At 42.9% G+C, this 13603-nt stretch overlaps 1 protein-coding gene across 14 annotated transcripts in view; it reads left to right on the top strand.

Moving 5' to 3' along the window:
* LOC101742265 (cytospin-A) overlaps positions 1 to 13603 on the top strand; it is a 104625-nt gene that overhangs the window by 75027 nt on the left and 15995 nt on the right. For all 14 annotated transcript variants that reach the window (XM_038016558.2, XM_062672933.1, XM_038016555.2 and 11 more), the window contains 10 exons: positions 1920 to 2105; positions 2285 to 2409; positions 3094 to 3253; positions 5211 to 5306; positions 5896 to 6020; positions 6791 to 6923; positions 8880 to 9062; positions 9711 to 9842; positions 10759 to 10896; positions 13007 to 13169. In XM_038016558.2, coding sequence (XP_037872486.1) covers positions 1920 to 2105; positions 2285 to 2409; positions 3094 to 3253; positions 5211 to 5306; positions 5896 to 6020; positions 6791 to 6923; positions 8880 to 9062; positions 9711 to 9842; positions 10759 to 10896; positions 13007 to 13169 — 1441 coding nt within the window. The remainder of the gene's footprint in view (positions 1 to 1919; positions 2106 to 2284; positions 2410 to 3093; positions 3254 to 5210; positions 5307 to 5895; positions 6021 to 6790; positions 6924 to 8879; positions 9063 to 9710; positions 9843 to 10758; positions 10897 to 13006; positions 13170 to 13603) is intronic.

Raw genomic sequence — 13603 nt, 5'->3', positions numbered from 1 at the left:
ACGGTTGCCCCACCCTTCAAACCGAAACGCATTACTGCTTCACGGCAGAAATAGGCAGGGCGGTGGTACCTGCCCGCGCGGACTCACAAGAGGTCCTACCACCAGTAAATACGCAAATTATAATTTTGCGGGTTTCACTTTTATTACATGATGTTATTCCTTCACCGTGGAAGTCAATCGTGAATATTTGTTGAGTACGTAATTCATTAGAAAAATTGGTACCCGCCTGCGATTCGAACACAGGTGCATCGCTCAACACGAATGCACCGGACGTCTTATCTCTTAGGCCACGACGACTTCATATCGACGCTTGAAAGGCAAACGTGACTAAGCGACAATAACTGCTTTATACATAAATGATAGTCAATAACCATGTTCGGTGCGCAAAAAAAATATATTTCTAGGTCTATTAAAATAATTTCAAACCTACAGCTAGATTCGTTAGAAGATAATTTTTTTCAGGTATTTCAACTTTAAATTAGTCTACTGTAAAGTTCTTTTTTTTTTCCTACCTAAGCTGAGAGCCTTGAGAGGCTATGTCAGCGTAACCCTAACTTTTGTAGGTGAGCTCACGGGGCTCAAACCTGATGACGTTGCTAACACGAACCCTAGCAAGAGCCGTGCTTCGCAGAATCTACCACCGGATCGGAAACGCGACCCACTAAGAAGATCCGGCGAGAAACTCAGTGGGCTGTGTCTGAGGGTTAATTTACTCGTCGAGCCCTTCGTCGCAAGCGACGTGTTCGACGAGAACGGTGACCGGTGCTTGAAGTACCTAAAAGCACCGTTAGTGGATCGGGAGGATCCGAGATGACGTGTTTTGGGCGACGTCGACTGCTTTCCATTCTGTCCGCAGGATGGGGAATGTAGTTACCGGCGGCCACGATGAGAGGGTTCTCGTGTCGTGCCGCTTTATCGAAGTGGCGCATGGACGCCGACTGTAGATACTTACTGATGGACTCTAAGTCTAGGTCGTCATGGAGGTCGACGTTCCTGACGAACCACGGGGCTCCGACGGTTATCCTGCAAAAACGGGATTGAATAATTTGGAATGATTTTAAGTGAGTGCGGGCCGCGTGAGCGAACACTACACTTGCATAGGTCATGACGGGGCGTATGCAAGTTTTGTAGAGTGTCACCTTATTTCTAAGGGACATTTTACTTCGCCTACATATCATCGGGTAGAGACGTCCTAGAATGAAGGCGGCACGGTCGCGTACCGTCTTAATGTGAGGGCGGAATGTCATCCTACTGTCGAGGGTGACGCCTAAATATTTGACCTTCGGGGCCCACGGTATGGGCTGGTCGAACATCGTGATTGGGCGAATGGCGGGGGCGGAGGTGTTGACGCGCCTAGTTGGGAGGGGGATGCTCAGCGTGGTGTTCGGAGGGCGACCCCTTTTGAAGAGCACCGCTGTGCTTTTCGTGGGGTTGATGTCGATGTAAAGTTCATGTTTCAAGCGTCGATATAGATAAGCAAGTCAAGCACTCAACAAAAATGTTTACCGGCGTCGGCCACTAGATGGCTTCGCTTCGATTAGTTTCGCATTGCTCCTGTAAATGGCAGCAACATATTACCTATCCTATATTTAATTTTTAACTAGTTGACCCGGCATACTTCGTAGTGCCTCAATTGAAGGAATCAGTCCGACAGGGGGGACCACATCAAAGGAAAAACAAAAATGTTTGTTTTTATATAATTCCGAGCATTTTCATATTTATTCACCTTTTAAACCTTCTCTGGACTTCCACGAACAATTCAAGACCAAAATTTGCTAAATCGGACAGTCGTTCTCGAGTTTTAGCGAGACTAACGAACAGCAATTCATTTTTATATAATTTATATAGATGAAGGATTTTATAAATTTTCAGACACCAAAAATTCATAAAGTTTAATCCTGTGTTGTGTTTGCGTTTAGAGCGTGGAAGCGGAACGCGAGGCGGCGCTAGAGCGTCTCGCCGACGAGAATGGGGCGTTGCGCGCGCGGCTGCGTGGTGTCGCGCACTCGCCGCTCTCCGACAGCGAGAAGCGGCAGCTGCTGCTCGCGCCAGCACCCCGCCGCATGCACTCCTCGGCGCCGGCCTCCATAGCGCTCGCCCACAATGTACGTAGCCTGTTTAGAAACTTATAACCATCGGACATCATCCAGTCACTTAAATTGACGACTACTTACTCATCTTCTAGCTTTGCCTTTAGTTTGTACTCTTTAAAAACGTTTAGCAAAATGGAGCTATTTGTTTATCGAAGAATTGGCATTATAATTAGCCGTGGCGAATTTACCAGGGCGAAGGCGACAGCGGAGAGGCGAGCACCCCGGAGTGGGACAAGCACTCGTCCTCCTCGCTCAGCGAGGTGTCGGTCGCGTGTCTGCAGGACCGCATCCTGCAGATGGAGGAACACCACTATAGGTATACTAATCTGTTTAGCCCTTATTGACTATTTGGCGGGAACGGTAGGCAGCAGCTTGGCTCTGCCCCTGGCATTGTCGAAGTCCATGGGCGACGGTAACCACTCACCATCAGGTGGGCCGTATGCTCGTCTGCCAACAAGGGCAATAAAAAAAAACGCGAGGAGTGAGGTTGAGATTTGTTTTATTTTGTCTATTTAGCATTTCTTCAGGTTTAAATGTGTAATAACGGTAGTTTATTAACTGTTTAATATCTGTGAAAGTGCACAAATGTAGGAAAATGAAATAGAGCTGGACGTAGCGTAGCTTCTCCTGATAGAGAGCTGGACGTAGCTTCTCGGGATAGAGAGCTGGACGTAGCTTCTCGGGATAGAGAGCTGGACGTAGCTTCTCGGGATCCTCCAAAAAGCCCACTGAAAAAGTCTCAGTAAATGACCACCATTTTACTGAAATCATATTTCATCATCCCATATCATCTCATCTCATTTCATTTCATTTAATTTCATCTCAGTTGATTGATGTCTTAAATTAATTGTTGTAAGTGTAAGAAATATACTCCTCCGTCCGCGCAATTTTCGAAAAAGAGGGGTACAAAGTTTCTGCTTCACGTATTAATATATAGATAATATAGTCTTCAAAAAGTATAGTATCATACTAGTCACAAGATATATATTACGTTTTTCAGCACAAGCGAAGAGCTCCAAGCGACGTTGGCGGAACTTGCAGACCTGCAGTCGCAACTGGCTGACGCTCACGCGGACAACGAGCGTCTGGCTGACGAGAAGCAGGTCCTGCTGGAGTCCCTCTGTCGGCAGACTGAGAAACTAGAGGACAGCAGGACGAAGGTGGGTAGGAAGAGATAAAAATTGTTTTTTTTTTTTTTAGTTAACACCTGATACAAGTAAATGGTATATAATAGCTCCTGCGTCCGTATTCCGGTAGACTAAGCCCCTATGCCCGTGCATCAACTGTTTTTTATTTATTTTGCATTACATTACGTGCATGAAAAGAAATGAATTCACCGAATATGTTGACGGTTTCCGGTTATTTGGACGATTCCAATATACCATGTATAATCTAGCTTGTTAGATTCGAATTAGTTTTTTTTATAAAAAATATCCTGTATATATGCCACTATAAAGTTTATTTTGATTTTTATTTATTTACTTATTTAATATATTTTGTACACACAGCTGTTAGAAGAAACATGACAATAAGGACACAGAGTACAAGGGCACTACTTATTTCATGTTGAAATCTCTCCCAGTAGGCCCGCAGAAGGAAAGAAGAATTAGGAACACAAACCTAGTGCATACAGTAAACATTACATATATTATTATATACAAATTACAAAATACAAAACAATATATATACATACAAATACACATACACACATATATATATAGACACACACATATACTTATAATAGCCGGCAAACTTCTTGAGCATTTGTTGACGTAGTGGGGGTAAGTTTGCGCATGGTACACTCACGTGCAAAAACATTATATACTCTGCGTCATAATGCAATTAAATTATTAAAATCAACATATGTATTTTTTTATATATTTATTAGAACATCAACAAAAAATGTAGGTTAATAATTGTAATAATTTAATCTTGGGGTAAAATAGATATTCCTTCTATTAAGTCAAAACTTGCCAGGTCTTGGTTCAGTTGAAGCGAAGCTGGTATTTGTATTTTTTTTTTTCGTTATCATAATCTTGACCATCATCATCATCACTGTTTTCATCACCCGAGTCGCTATCATCGTGATTAGTCGACATAGGGCTCATCGGTGTAGTTTACAACTCGGTCCATTCGGTCTTCTTTTTTGTCTATAATTAATTATTTTTTGAAGATATTCGATTCGTAGTAATCGAATGTTACTTTTTTCAATTACCAGCTTCCGATTATTTTCTGTTCTTTTTTTCCATCTAAAGCCTAGCTCTTTCATAATACGTCGTAAGCTTCATTCCGAGCCATTAAAATTTATATCTTCTTTAAAATTTTCGAAGCCTTTCTACGGTACGGAGTTTCGCTGCTTGTTATGTAGTTATTATGATTACATCTTTTTATTACAGATTGAACGAAACTATCCATTCCGGTAACTTTCTTCTTCCCTGATCTTTTCTTACCCGGACTCCGAGACACGGCGAGCAAGCCAGAGCCTTTAGCTTCCTTAATAATGCACCTAACAGTCCTCACTGATGGTTTTGTTACTTCCGAAGTCTGTTTTAATTTTTCCATATCATTCTTCCCCTGTTTTATAATGAAGCAATATACGTCGTACACAATTTTTCTACCCTTTCTTTTGAATACTACACCGGTTTGTCGCGGCATAGTGTATGTTTTATAAAAAAAACAACAAACACTCAACAAATAGCAATGGCAACAAAGTCCACAAGTAATATAACAAATAACTTAACGATTAATAACGATAGACTTTAATAATATAATAACTTTCCTCTGTACGCAAGCGTACTTTTGGGAGCAAGCGGAACGAGGGCGCGGTGCGGGACGCAAGGTTCGACTGATCTACCAATAACGCGCTCGATACGATTTCCCCTGCCGTCGCGCCTCACCCTCACCACCAAAGTGATCTAAAATTCGGTTCTGCGCAGTCAAGGTCATTTACTCAAGATGTTTGCCGGTTACTATACTTTATATTATAATACATTATACAAATATATATACTTTTATTTAATATGGTAAGGATAAATAGTGTTCTTTAACAGATGCTTTTATGAAAATAAGGTCAATTGATTGGAATTTTGGTTTTCATGTAATAAAATATTTTTGCAGGTGGACACACTACAAGAGCTATTGTTGCGTGAGGGCATTGAACCCGTGAACCTGGTCCCCGGGGACACGGATCAACAGCTGTTCGCCATGTTGAAGGTAACATCTTCAATGTTGACTTTGCTTTTTTTTTAAAACTCTAAACGTCAGTGACGTAAGGTCGAAAATGCTAGATCGAATTTCGTATGCAATATTTAAAATTATAATACATTTAAAATTATAATATATTTAAAAATAGTAATGGAAGGATGTGGAGGCTCTTTAAAAAAGAAAGAATACCCTCTAATACAGTTATGCTGACGAGAATTATTTTTATAATTTAATATTAAATATATCTCAACAATAGAGATTTTTTTGTGGCGTTTGATGCAGATTTATCAATTGTATAATTTATGGATATCATTAAACAAAGATTTATGCTGTTTTATTACATAATGTGCACTATTACACATACAATGTGCATAGTTACGCGCCCACGAGCGGTTGTATGTTTTGGAAGCCAACACGGATCAGTACCATCATTCTATGTCTGCCGCAGACCAGCCATCATTTCGCTACAAGGACATATGCAATACAATTGAGATACCTCCGACCTCATGTCCTGAAAATCGTTTGAGTCTTTGAGCCAATTATCATCATAAAATATACTTCTTGTGTTTTAAAATGACTCTCAATTCGTTATCCGCAGATGTCGCAGGAGGAAAGAAAGCATCTGTTAACCAAACAGGAACAGCTGGAAGAGGAGTTAAGTCAACTGAAAACGAGTTTAGAAGAGAAAACCAAAGAAAATGAAGCTCTCAGTGAGAGGATTAGGTGAGGTCCTCACGTTGAGATGTTGATGGGAGTCGCACGCACACGCTGGGACTAAACCGACCCTTAATGCATCATAGTAATAGGGCGATTTGATATGACGTCTCCCTTTGCGGTCGTCGTGGCCTAAAGGATAAGACGTCCGGTGCATTCGTATCTAACGATGCACCGGTGTTCAAATCCCACAGGCGGGTACCAATTTTTCTAATGAAATACGTACTTAACAAATGTTCACGATTGACTTCCACGGTGAAGTGTAGGTACATTGTGTAATAAAAATCAAACCCGCAAAAATTATAATTCGTGAAATTACTGGTGGTAGGAGGAGGTCTTGTGAGTCGGCACGGGTAGGTACCACGATTCTGCCTATTTCTGCCGTGAAGCAGTAATGCGTTTCGGTTTGAAGGGTGGGGCAGCCGCTGTAACTATACTGAGACCTTTCAACTCTATCTCAGGGTGGGCGGCGGCATTTACGTTGTAGATGTCTATGGGCTCCGGTAGCCCCTTCACACTGGCTCGGTGCGGGGATGTATGCGGAACAGACTCCGCTCCATTTCTGCCGCGAAATCCTCGCACGTTCCCGTCTGAACACTAAGACAACCGTTGGAGTATCATCATATCATCAGTATATGTACAACGGCTGCCCCGCCCTTCAAACCGAAACGCGTTACTGCTTCACGGCAGAAATAGGCAGGATGGTGGGACCTACCCGTGCGGACTCACAAGACGTCCTACCAGCAGTGAGGTTACGTTCCGTTGTGGTGCTGGGGCAGGTCGCTGGAGAGCTCGCTGGAGTGCTCGCGCGCCGAGAGCGAGCTGGAGGCGCAGGCGGCGCGGGACCTGGCCGCCGCCCGCCAGCACCAGGTCGCCACGCTCTCCGACCTGCTCGACGCCGCTAAAGCCAAGGTCAGGACAGTGACCATAATCTCTGTACTTGTGAAACTTCTTTAGAATCGTTGTGATGTGATTTCAAACTCGATGAAACGAAAAAATGAAACGTGAAGTTAAAATATCAATTCACAGAGGGCTCATACTATAAAAGATGATTTACAATTATTTCTATTTAGTTTGTTATCAACAGATGTCGCTGCACGTAAATTCAACAATTCCTGAATCGTGATGACAAGATGTTACACAGTTGAATAGACGTTCTCATGTTTCTCTTGCTTAATTATACTTACCTGGCGTAGAGACACCGTGATCATGCAGGTGGTCCCCCAGGGTGGGCCTGCTCCAGTGCACTGCGCAGGCAGTGGGTGGTGGTTGACCCTTGCGATTATTCTTATTTTATATAAGTTTCACTTCTACCGTTTGTGACTTGCACACATACACATTTTTGCCCTTGTAAGCAGAGGAGCATACGGCCCACCTGATGATTGAGGCCCCCAGTGATTACCTTCGCCCATGGACTTTTAGCAATGCCAGGGGCAGAGCCAAGCCGCTGCCTACCGCTCTTCGTCTACAGCACCGCAGAGATCTACGTTGGTGCTTCCGAATGTACGAGTCATGTATTGTACAGGGCACGCGCGCATTCACATCAGCACTTTTACATCGCTTCACTCAAATCGTAGTATAAAGCGCCAGTACACGTTCAGTGTGCTTAGTACGAGTTTTTTAACGTTCTCGATAGCGTAAAAGTTAACTCAAATTTGTATGGAATTGGAACGTTTGCGTACGTTTGTCGCTAGGGGCGCTGCATACAAAATATAAGTTTGGATCAGACCAGCTTGGAACCTTTGAATAGGGAGTTGTTAAAGGGTGGTTGTCAAATGGAATTCATCATTAATTATTTATATATATTACGGTAAATGTACACTGTTGGGAAATGTACACTTTTACCTGTTTTTACCGGTAAATGTGCACATTTGCCAAAAGTTAGGTACATGTGAATTGAATATATTAAGAAAAGTTGGAATACAAATAAATTAATGATGTTGTTGCAGTATTTTTTTATTTATTTAAATAAACGTAATACAAACGGCTTTAATAACGAAAAATATTTTAATAAAAAAATGTAAATGACAAACAAAACATAGTTTTCTTTGCATATTATATAATATGTCTTAGGTTAGATTAGGTTAGGTTGTAGTAGTACCACATTACTAGCACTTGCCACTTCGTATTTTGTATGCCATGCTTTGCTTAAAAAATTAAAAAAAAAACTTTACGATTCTCTAAGTTTAATATTGAAAATGTTTAGATTGAGATCACGAATTCGAAAAGTGCAAATTTGCATATCCCGTACCGTAGGAAACTATTTATACTGCCTACACCACAAAGATCAAAATCAAATGTAGTCTATCAACAGTTAAAATCTTTTGAACAGATAATTTGTTGATCTCCATCAAACAGTAATTATGTACCTATATATAACTATTACGGTCATCAGTAACTTGACCTTTTAGCCCATCTGAGTTATAACAAAATTAGTCGCAATAACTTGAGAGTTTTACTGACACTTCAGTGTGGCTGTTTAGTCCGATCATCGCTCTCTTTTAATTTCATTAGGTTAATAAACAATTAATAAGTCTAGTGATAAAGATAGTCAAAATACGTGTGGTTTGTGTAGCACTTTCTATGACACTGTCAAATGTATTTAAAATAATAGAAACATAAGTAACGCTTTACATGCAAAGAGATGTTTTACAAATAAATCGAACAAATGTGTCCTTAGTGGGAGTTTTTTAAATTTCTCGATAGCGTAAAAGTTAACCCTAAATTCTATGGAATTTAATTATTTGCTTATGTTTGGCGCTAAGGGCGCTGTCCAACTGTTTACAAATTTGAGTTAACTTTTACGCGAGAACGTTAAAACACTCACAGTAAGCAGACTGGTAATATCTGGTGTCGTGACATGGCTAGTTGTCGGAGGGCGCGGGCGCGGCGGCGGGCGCGGCGGAGGCGGAGGCGGCGGCGGCGGCGGCGCGGCGGGATGCGGAGGCGCACGCCCAGCGCGCGCACGCCCTCGCCGAGCGCCTCGCGCACGCGCACCGCCAGCTCGACCGCGCACACTCCGACGCGCGCAAGCTGCACGACGACGCGCTCGTAACTATACTCTTTTATTTTCCTACCTAACCTGAGAGCCTTGAGAGGCTATATCAGCGTAACCTTAACTAGTAGGAGAGCTCAGGGGGCTCAAACCTGACAACGCTGTTAACACGAAACCTAGCAAGAGCCGTGCTTCGCAGAATCTACCACCGGATCGGAAACGCGACTGTCGTGAAGTATTTCTGCCGTGAAGCAGTAATGCGTTTCGGTTTGAAGGGCCGGGCAGCCGTTGTAACTATACTGAGACCTTAGAACTCATATCTCAAGGTGGGTGGCAGCATTTACGTTGTAGATGTCTATGGGCTCCGGTAACCACTTAACACTAGATGAGCCGTGAGATCGTCCACCCATATTTGCAATAAAAATTAAAAAACTACTTATAAAGAGCGTGGTAGTGTTTAAATGCACACAATTTTCCCACAAATGCCCTTAGAGTAGACGAGCATATGGCCCACCTGATGGTGAGTGGTTACCGTCGCCCATGGACTTCAGCTATGCCAGGGGCAGAGTCAAATCGCTGCCTACTGTTAATAAAAAGTACTAATAAAAAGTACTAAAATTCTCAATTTATTTCTACACGACCGCGAGTGAATCCGCCGTATTAAAGCCAGTAAACTATAAATTGCTTATTGCAAACGCCCCCAGGTGTCTCGCAACAACGCGAAATCGACGATCTCCGAGCTGGAGTTCCAGGTCGAGCAGCTGCGGCAGGAGAAGTCCGCCATGCAGGGCGAGATCAACACCCTGCAGGAGAACATTTCCGAGATGCAGATACAGGTGCGTATTGACGAACCAACGTCATAATATGGATGTGTTTTTTTTTATTGCTTAGATGGGTGGATGAGCTCACAGCCCACCTGGTGTTAAGTGGTTACTGGAGCCCATAGACATTTACAACGTAAATGCGCCATCCACCTTGTGATATGAGTTCTAAGATCTCAGTTTAGTTACAACGGCTGCCGCGCCCTTCAAATCGAAACGCATTACTGCTTCACGGCAGAAATGGGCAGGGTGGTGGTACCTACCCGCGCGGACTCACAAGAGGTCCTACCACCAGTAATAAACAGTTTCTCGCCGGATCTTCTCAGTGGGTCGCGTTTCCGATCCGGTGGTAGATTCTGCGAAGCACGGCTCTTGCTAGGGTTCGTGTTAGCAACGTCATCAGGTTTGAGCCCCGTGAGCTCACCTACTAGTTAAGGTTACGCTGATATAGCCTCTCAAGGCTATCAGCTTAGGAAGAAAAAAAAAACTGACGAACCAACGTCATATGCATATGTGGATAACATTCCCTTGTTCGTTTTAATTGATCTGCTGTCCCCTGATTGTAGTTTAGAAATATATCTATACTAGCCGTACTCGCCCGCTTCGCCGCGCATTTAAAATTAGCATTACTATTTATTGTCATTATTATTAGGGAGTTCAACACTCATATAAATATTAGCCTATCCATTAAGTACATGTATTTTCTACATGGATACCAAGTTTCAAGTCAATCGGATGCACGGTTCAGCAATTATAACGGAACATCCGTAAAAACCACTGTAGATTTATTTATTAGTATAGAGTATAGATTCGATACATCGAAAATAATAAAATGTATGATAAAAATTGTGATATTAAATCGTTAATTTTAATTTTAATCTTAAACTTGTGAAGTGGTCAATGTTATGTTAATCAAAATAACGGCTTCCAGGTCCAAGTGGCTACTGACGAGAAGCTGACGCTGATGAGTCGGGCCGGAGAGGCTATCGCCAGAGCCACGGACTTTGAGAGGCAGCTCCAAGAGGCTAGGGCCAGGAACGCTCAGCTCACGAGGGACAGAGAAAGAGACGTGAGTATACTAAAAAAAAACTGAAGAGGTTTTTTTTTTATCGCTTAGATGAGTGGACGAGCTCACAGCCCACCTGGTATGAAGTGGTTACTGGAGCCCATAGACATCTACGACGTAGATGCGCCACCCACCTTGAGATATAAGTTCTAAGATCTCTGTATAGTTACAGCGACTGCCCCACCCTTCAAACCGAAACGCATTACTGCTTCACGGCAAAAAAAGGAGAGGTGGTGGTACCTACCTGTGCGGACTCACAAGAGGTCCTACCACCAGTAAAATGGAAACCACCAGGAAATGATTGAATGTGTAGGTACCACACCCTACCTCTACTTATATCTGCCCTCAAGCAGTCATGCGTTCCAGTTCGAATGGTGATGGGGTCTTTAAGCTATACAGTTGATATCTCTATTCTCAAGGTGGTCATATTTATATTACGACATTTTGGGAGACTTAACGACAAAAGGAAGATCTTCCACCGAGCAAGTGATATTAGTACTCTCGGTAGACCGACTGTCCGAATTTTGTTATTCGGAACTTGTATATGAGACCGTCAGCGCAAAAGTGGCCTAACCCACAAGTTTATTATATGTTTCATAGAATTTATTTAAAACTAGCTGACCCGGCAGACTTCGTAGTGCTTCAATCGATAAATAAAAGACCTTTGTATAAAATAAACTTAAAACAAACAAAAAGAATCCGTCCGATGGGGGACACACCAAAGGGACAACATAATTGTTATTTTTATATAATTCCGAGCATTTTCTTAATTATATCTACCTTTTAAACTTTCTCTGGACTTCACAAATAATTCAAGGCCAAAATTAGCTAAATCGGTCCAGCCTTTCTCAAGTTTTAGCGAGACTAACGAACAGCAATTAATTTTTATATATATTTAAAATATAATAAATTTTGATGCAAAATCGGCCTTCGTTTCACCCATAGATAACAGATAGCTTTGTAAACATTATTTTTGCGCGTATTGTTTTTTTGCCTACTCAAATTCAATTTCATGAAAATTCAACCTAATTCTCTCCATACTAGCTATGGTAAGCTTAGGTCACTTTTGCGCTGACGGCCTTATATATGCAAGCTTATCTTGAAAATGTCATAAGCGAGACATTTTGGGGGTCGGGACCGGGGTCGTATCCGTGACCTGGCCCCCTAAGAGCTAGGGTCCCACCCGTTTTGTGCGGGGAGAGACCCAGACGTGGGGTGGCGTGCTTTGCACGCTCACCCGCAGCAGGAAGCCGGGTGATGGTAGACCGCGTTCCCCCGACCGCTCTGGGGGAAGGTGTAACGCGGCGCCATCAAGGCGGGCTCTCGGCCCGCTGAACGAGGGAACCGGTGGTCGTGTCGCTGGCGGCCGCCGGTCCGGCGTCCGTGGGACGGTGGGATGGATGTAATGTGCTCTGCGTCAACCCTGTCCCGCCGTCTCAATAACCCCGACTGGGCTCCGGCCCGGTCCGAGGTAGGGCGCCGGTTGTGAGCGGCAGGAGTTTTTAGTGAGGTTCAACTCCCACATACCCCACCTGCCGCGCGGGTGGGGATCCGGCGATTTTCTTCTGTGGAAAAAAAAAGCGAGACATTCAAGCATCTGTCAATTGTGTTCCATGATAGCGACACGCTAGACAGGAAAACCTTGAAGACGTTAAGATTTTTTTTGACATGACAACGTCTTATAATTCGACGGAGCCGGCTGCACGCACGAAAAAACATGACTCATGCGGCGTTAACTCGCTCTGAGGCGTTCCATTTAAGGCTTGAAGTGCAAGCGAGAGTGCGCAACGAGCGACAAAGAGGCGCAATCGGCCTCCGCGTTCGGCAGCGTTCGACATCTGTCTCTCTCCTACTTGAGTGAGCGATGCATCCGCGTGGACAGCTGCTATACAATAATATATTTACATATTTTCGTCAAGTATGAAGTTCAGTGAAAAGTGAATGTGGTGTCAATTGTCCATACAAAATAACAAAGTCCAGTGCAAACAAATAAAATTAAAATTTTCTGTTGAAAACTGACACCATTCCATCAGTATTTTCCTATGACGTTGTCACGTTCAACTATCGTCAGTAAACCGACTTTACAGACAACCGTTTTTTTTTTAATTTACAGGAAGCCGAATGGAAGCAATTTCAAAGTGATCTACTGATGACGGTGCGAGTCGCGAACGATTTTAAAACGGAGGCTCAGCGTGAGCTGGAGCGACTCGTCTCCGAGAATAAGATCGCGCGCGACCGCATCAGGCTGTTAGAAGATCAGATACACTCGCTCAAAGGTGAGACAGAGAGGCCCTATTGAGATTTTCAGTTGTTTGAAAGGGACCGCATGATTTTTGGACTGCCCACGCGATTTTCGAACGCAAATGTTATCGGTTCGATTTTGTTTCGAGATTAGTGTAAGGTTATCGAGTTGATTCGTATCGATTTTGTGTATCGATTAATTAAAAGGGCATGTGCTGTTAAATTTCCGATAGTTTTGTAATATACTTGCGTAGGTACTAGAACTTGGACATAAAAATGCATGGATGTTTTTCTTATTATTATTATTTTCTTTTTAGTAGAAAATAGTTTTTATTGTGTATACTAGAGCAGAATTAACATGCATTACAGTGCACTAATTCTGTGTAAGGCTTGCGTTAATATCCACGTCAGTCTCATAGAACTAACTAACGAGATGTAGCATGTACTTGGCGTATTTCAAATTGGAAGT

This window comes from Bombyx mori, chromosome 16 (assembly GCF_030269925.1).
Source record: "Bombyx mori chromosome 16, ASM3026992v2".
NCBI lineage: Eukaryota > Metazoa > Arthropoda > Insecta > Lepidoptera > Bombycidae > Bombyx > Bombyx mori.
Note: the sequence above shows the minus strand (reverse complement) of the source record. Positions and strands in the feature narration are given on the sequence as shown.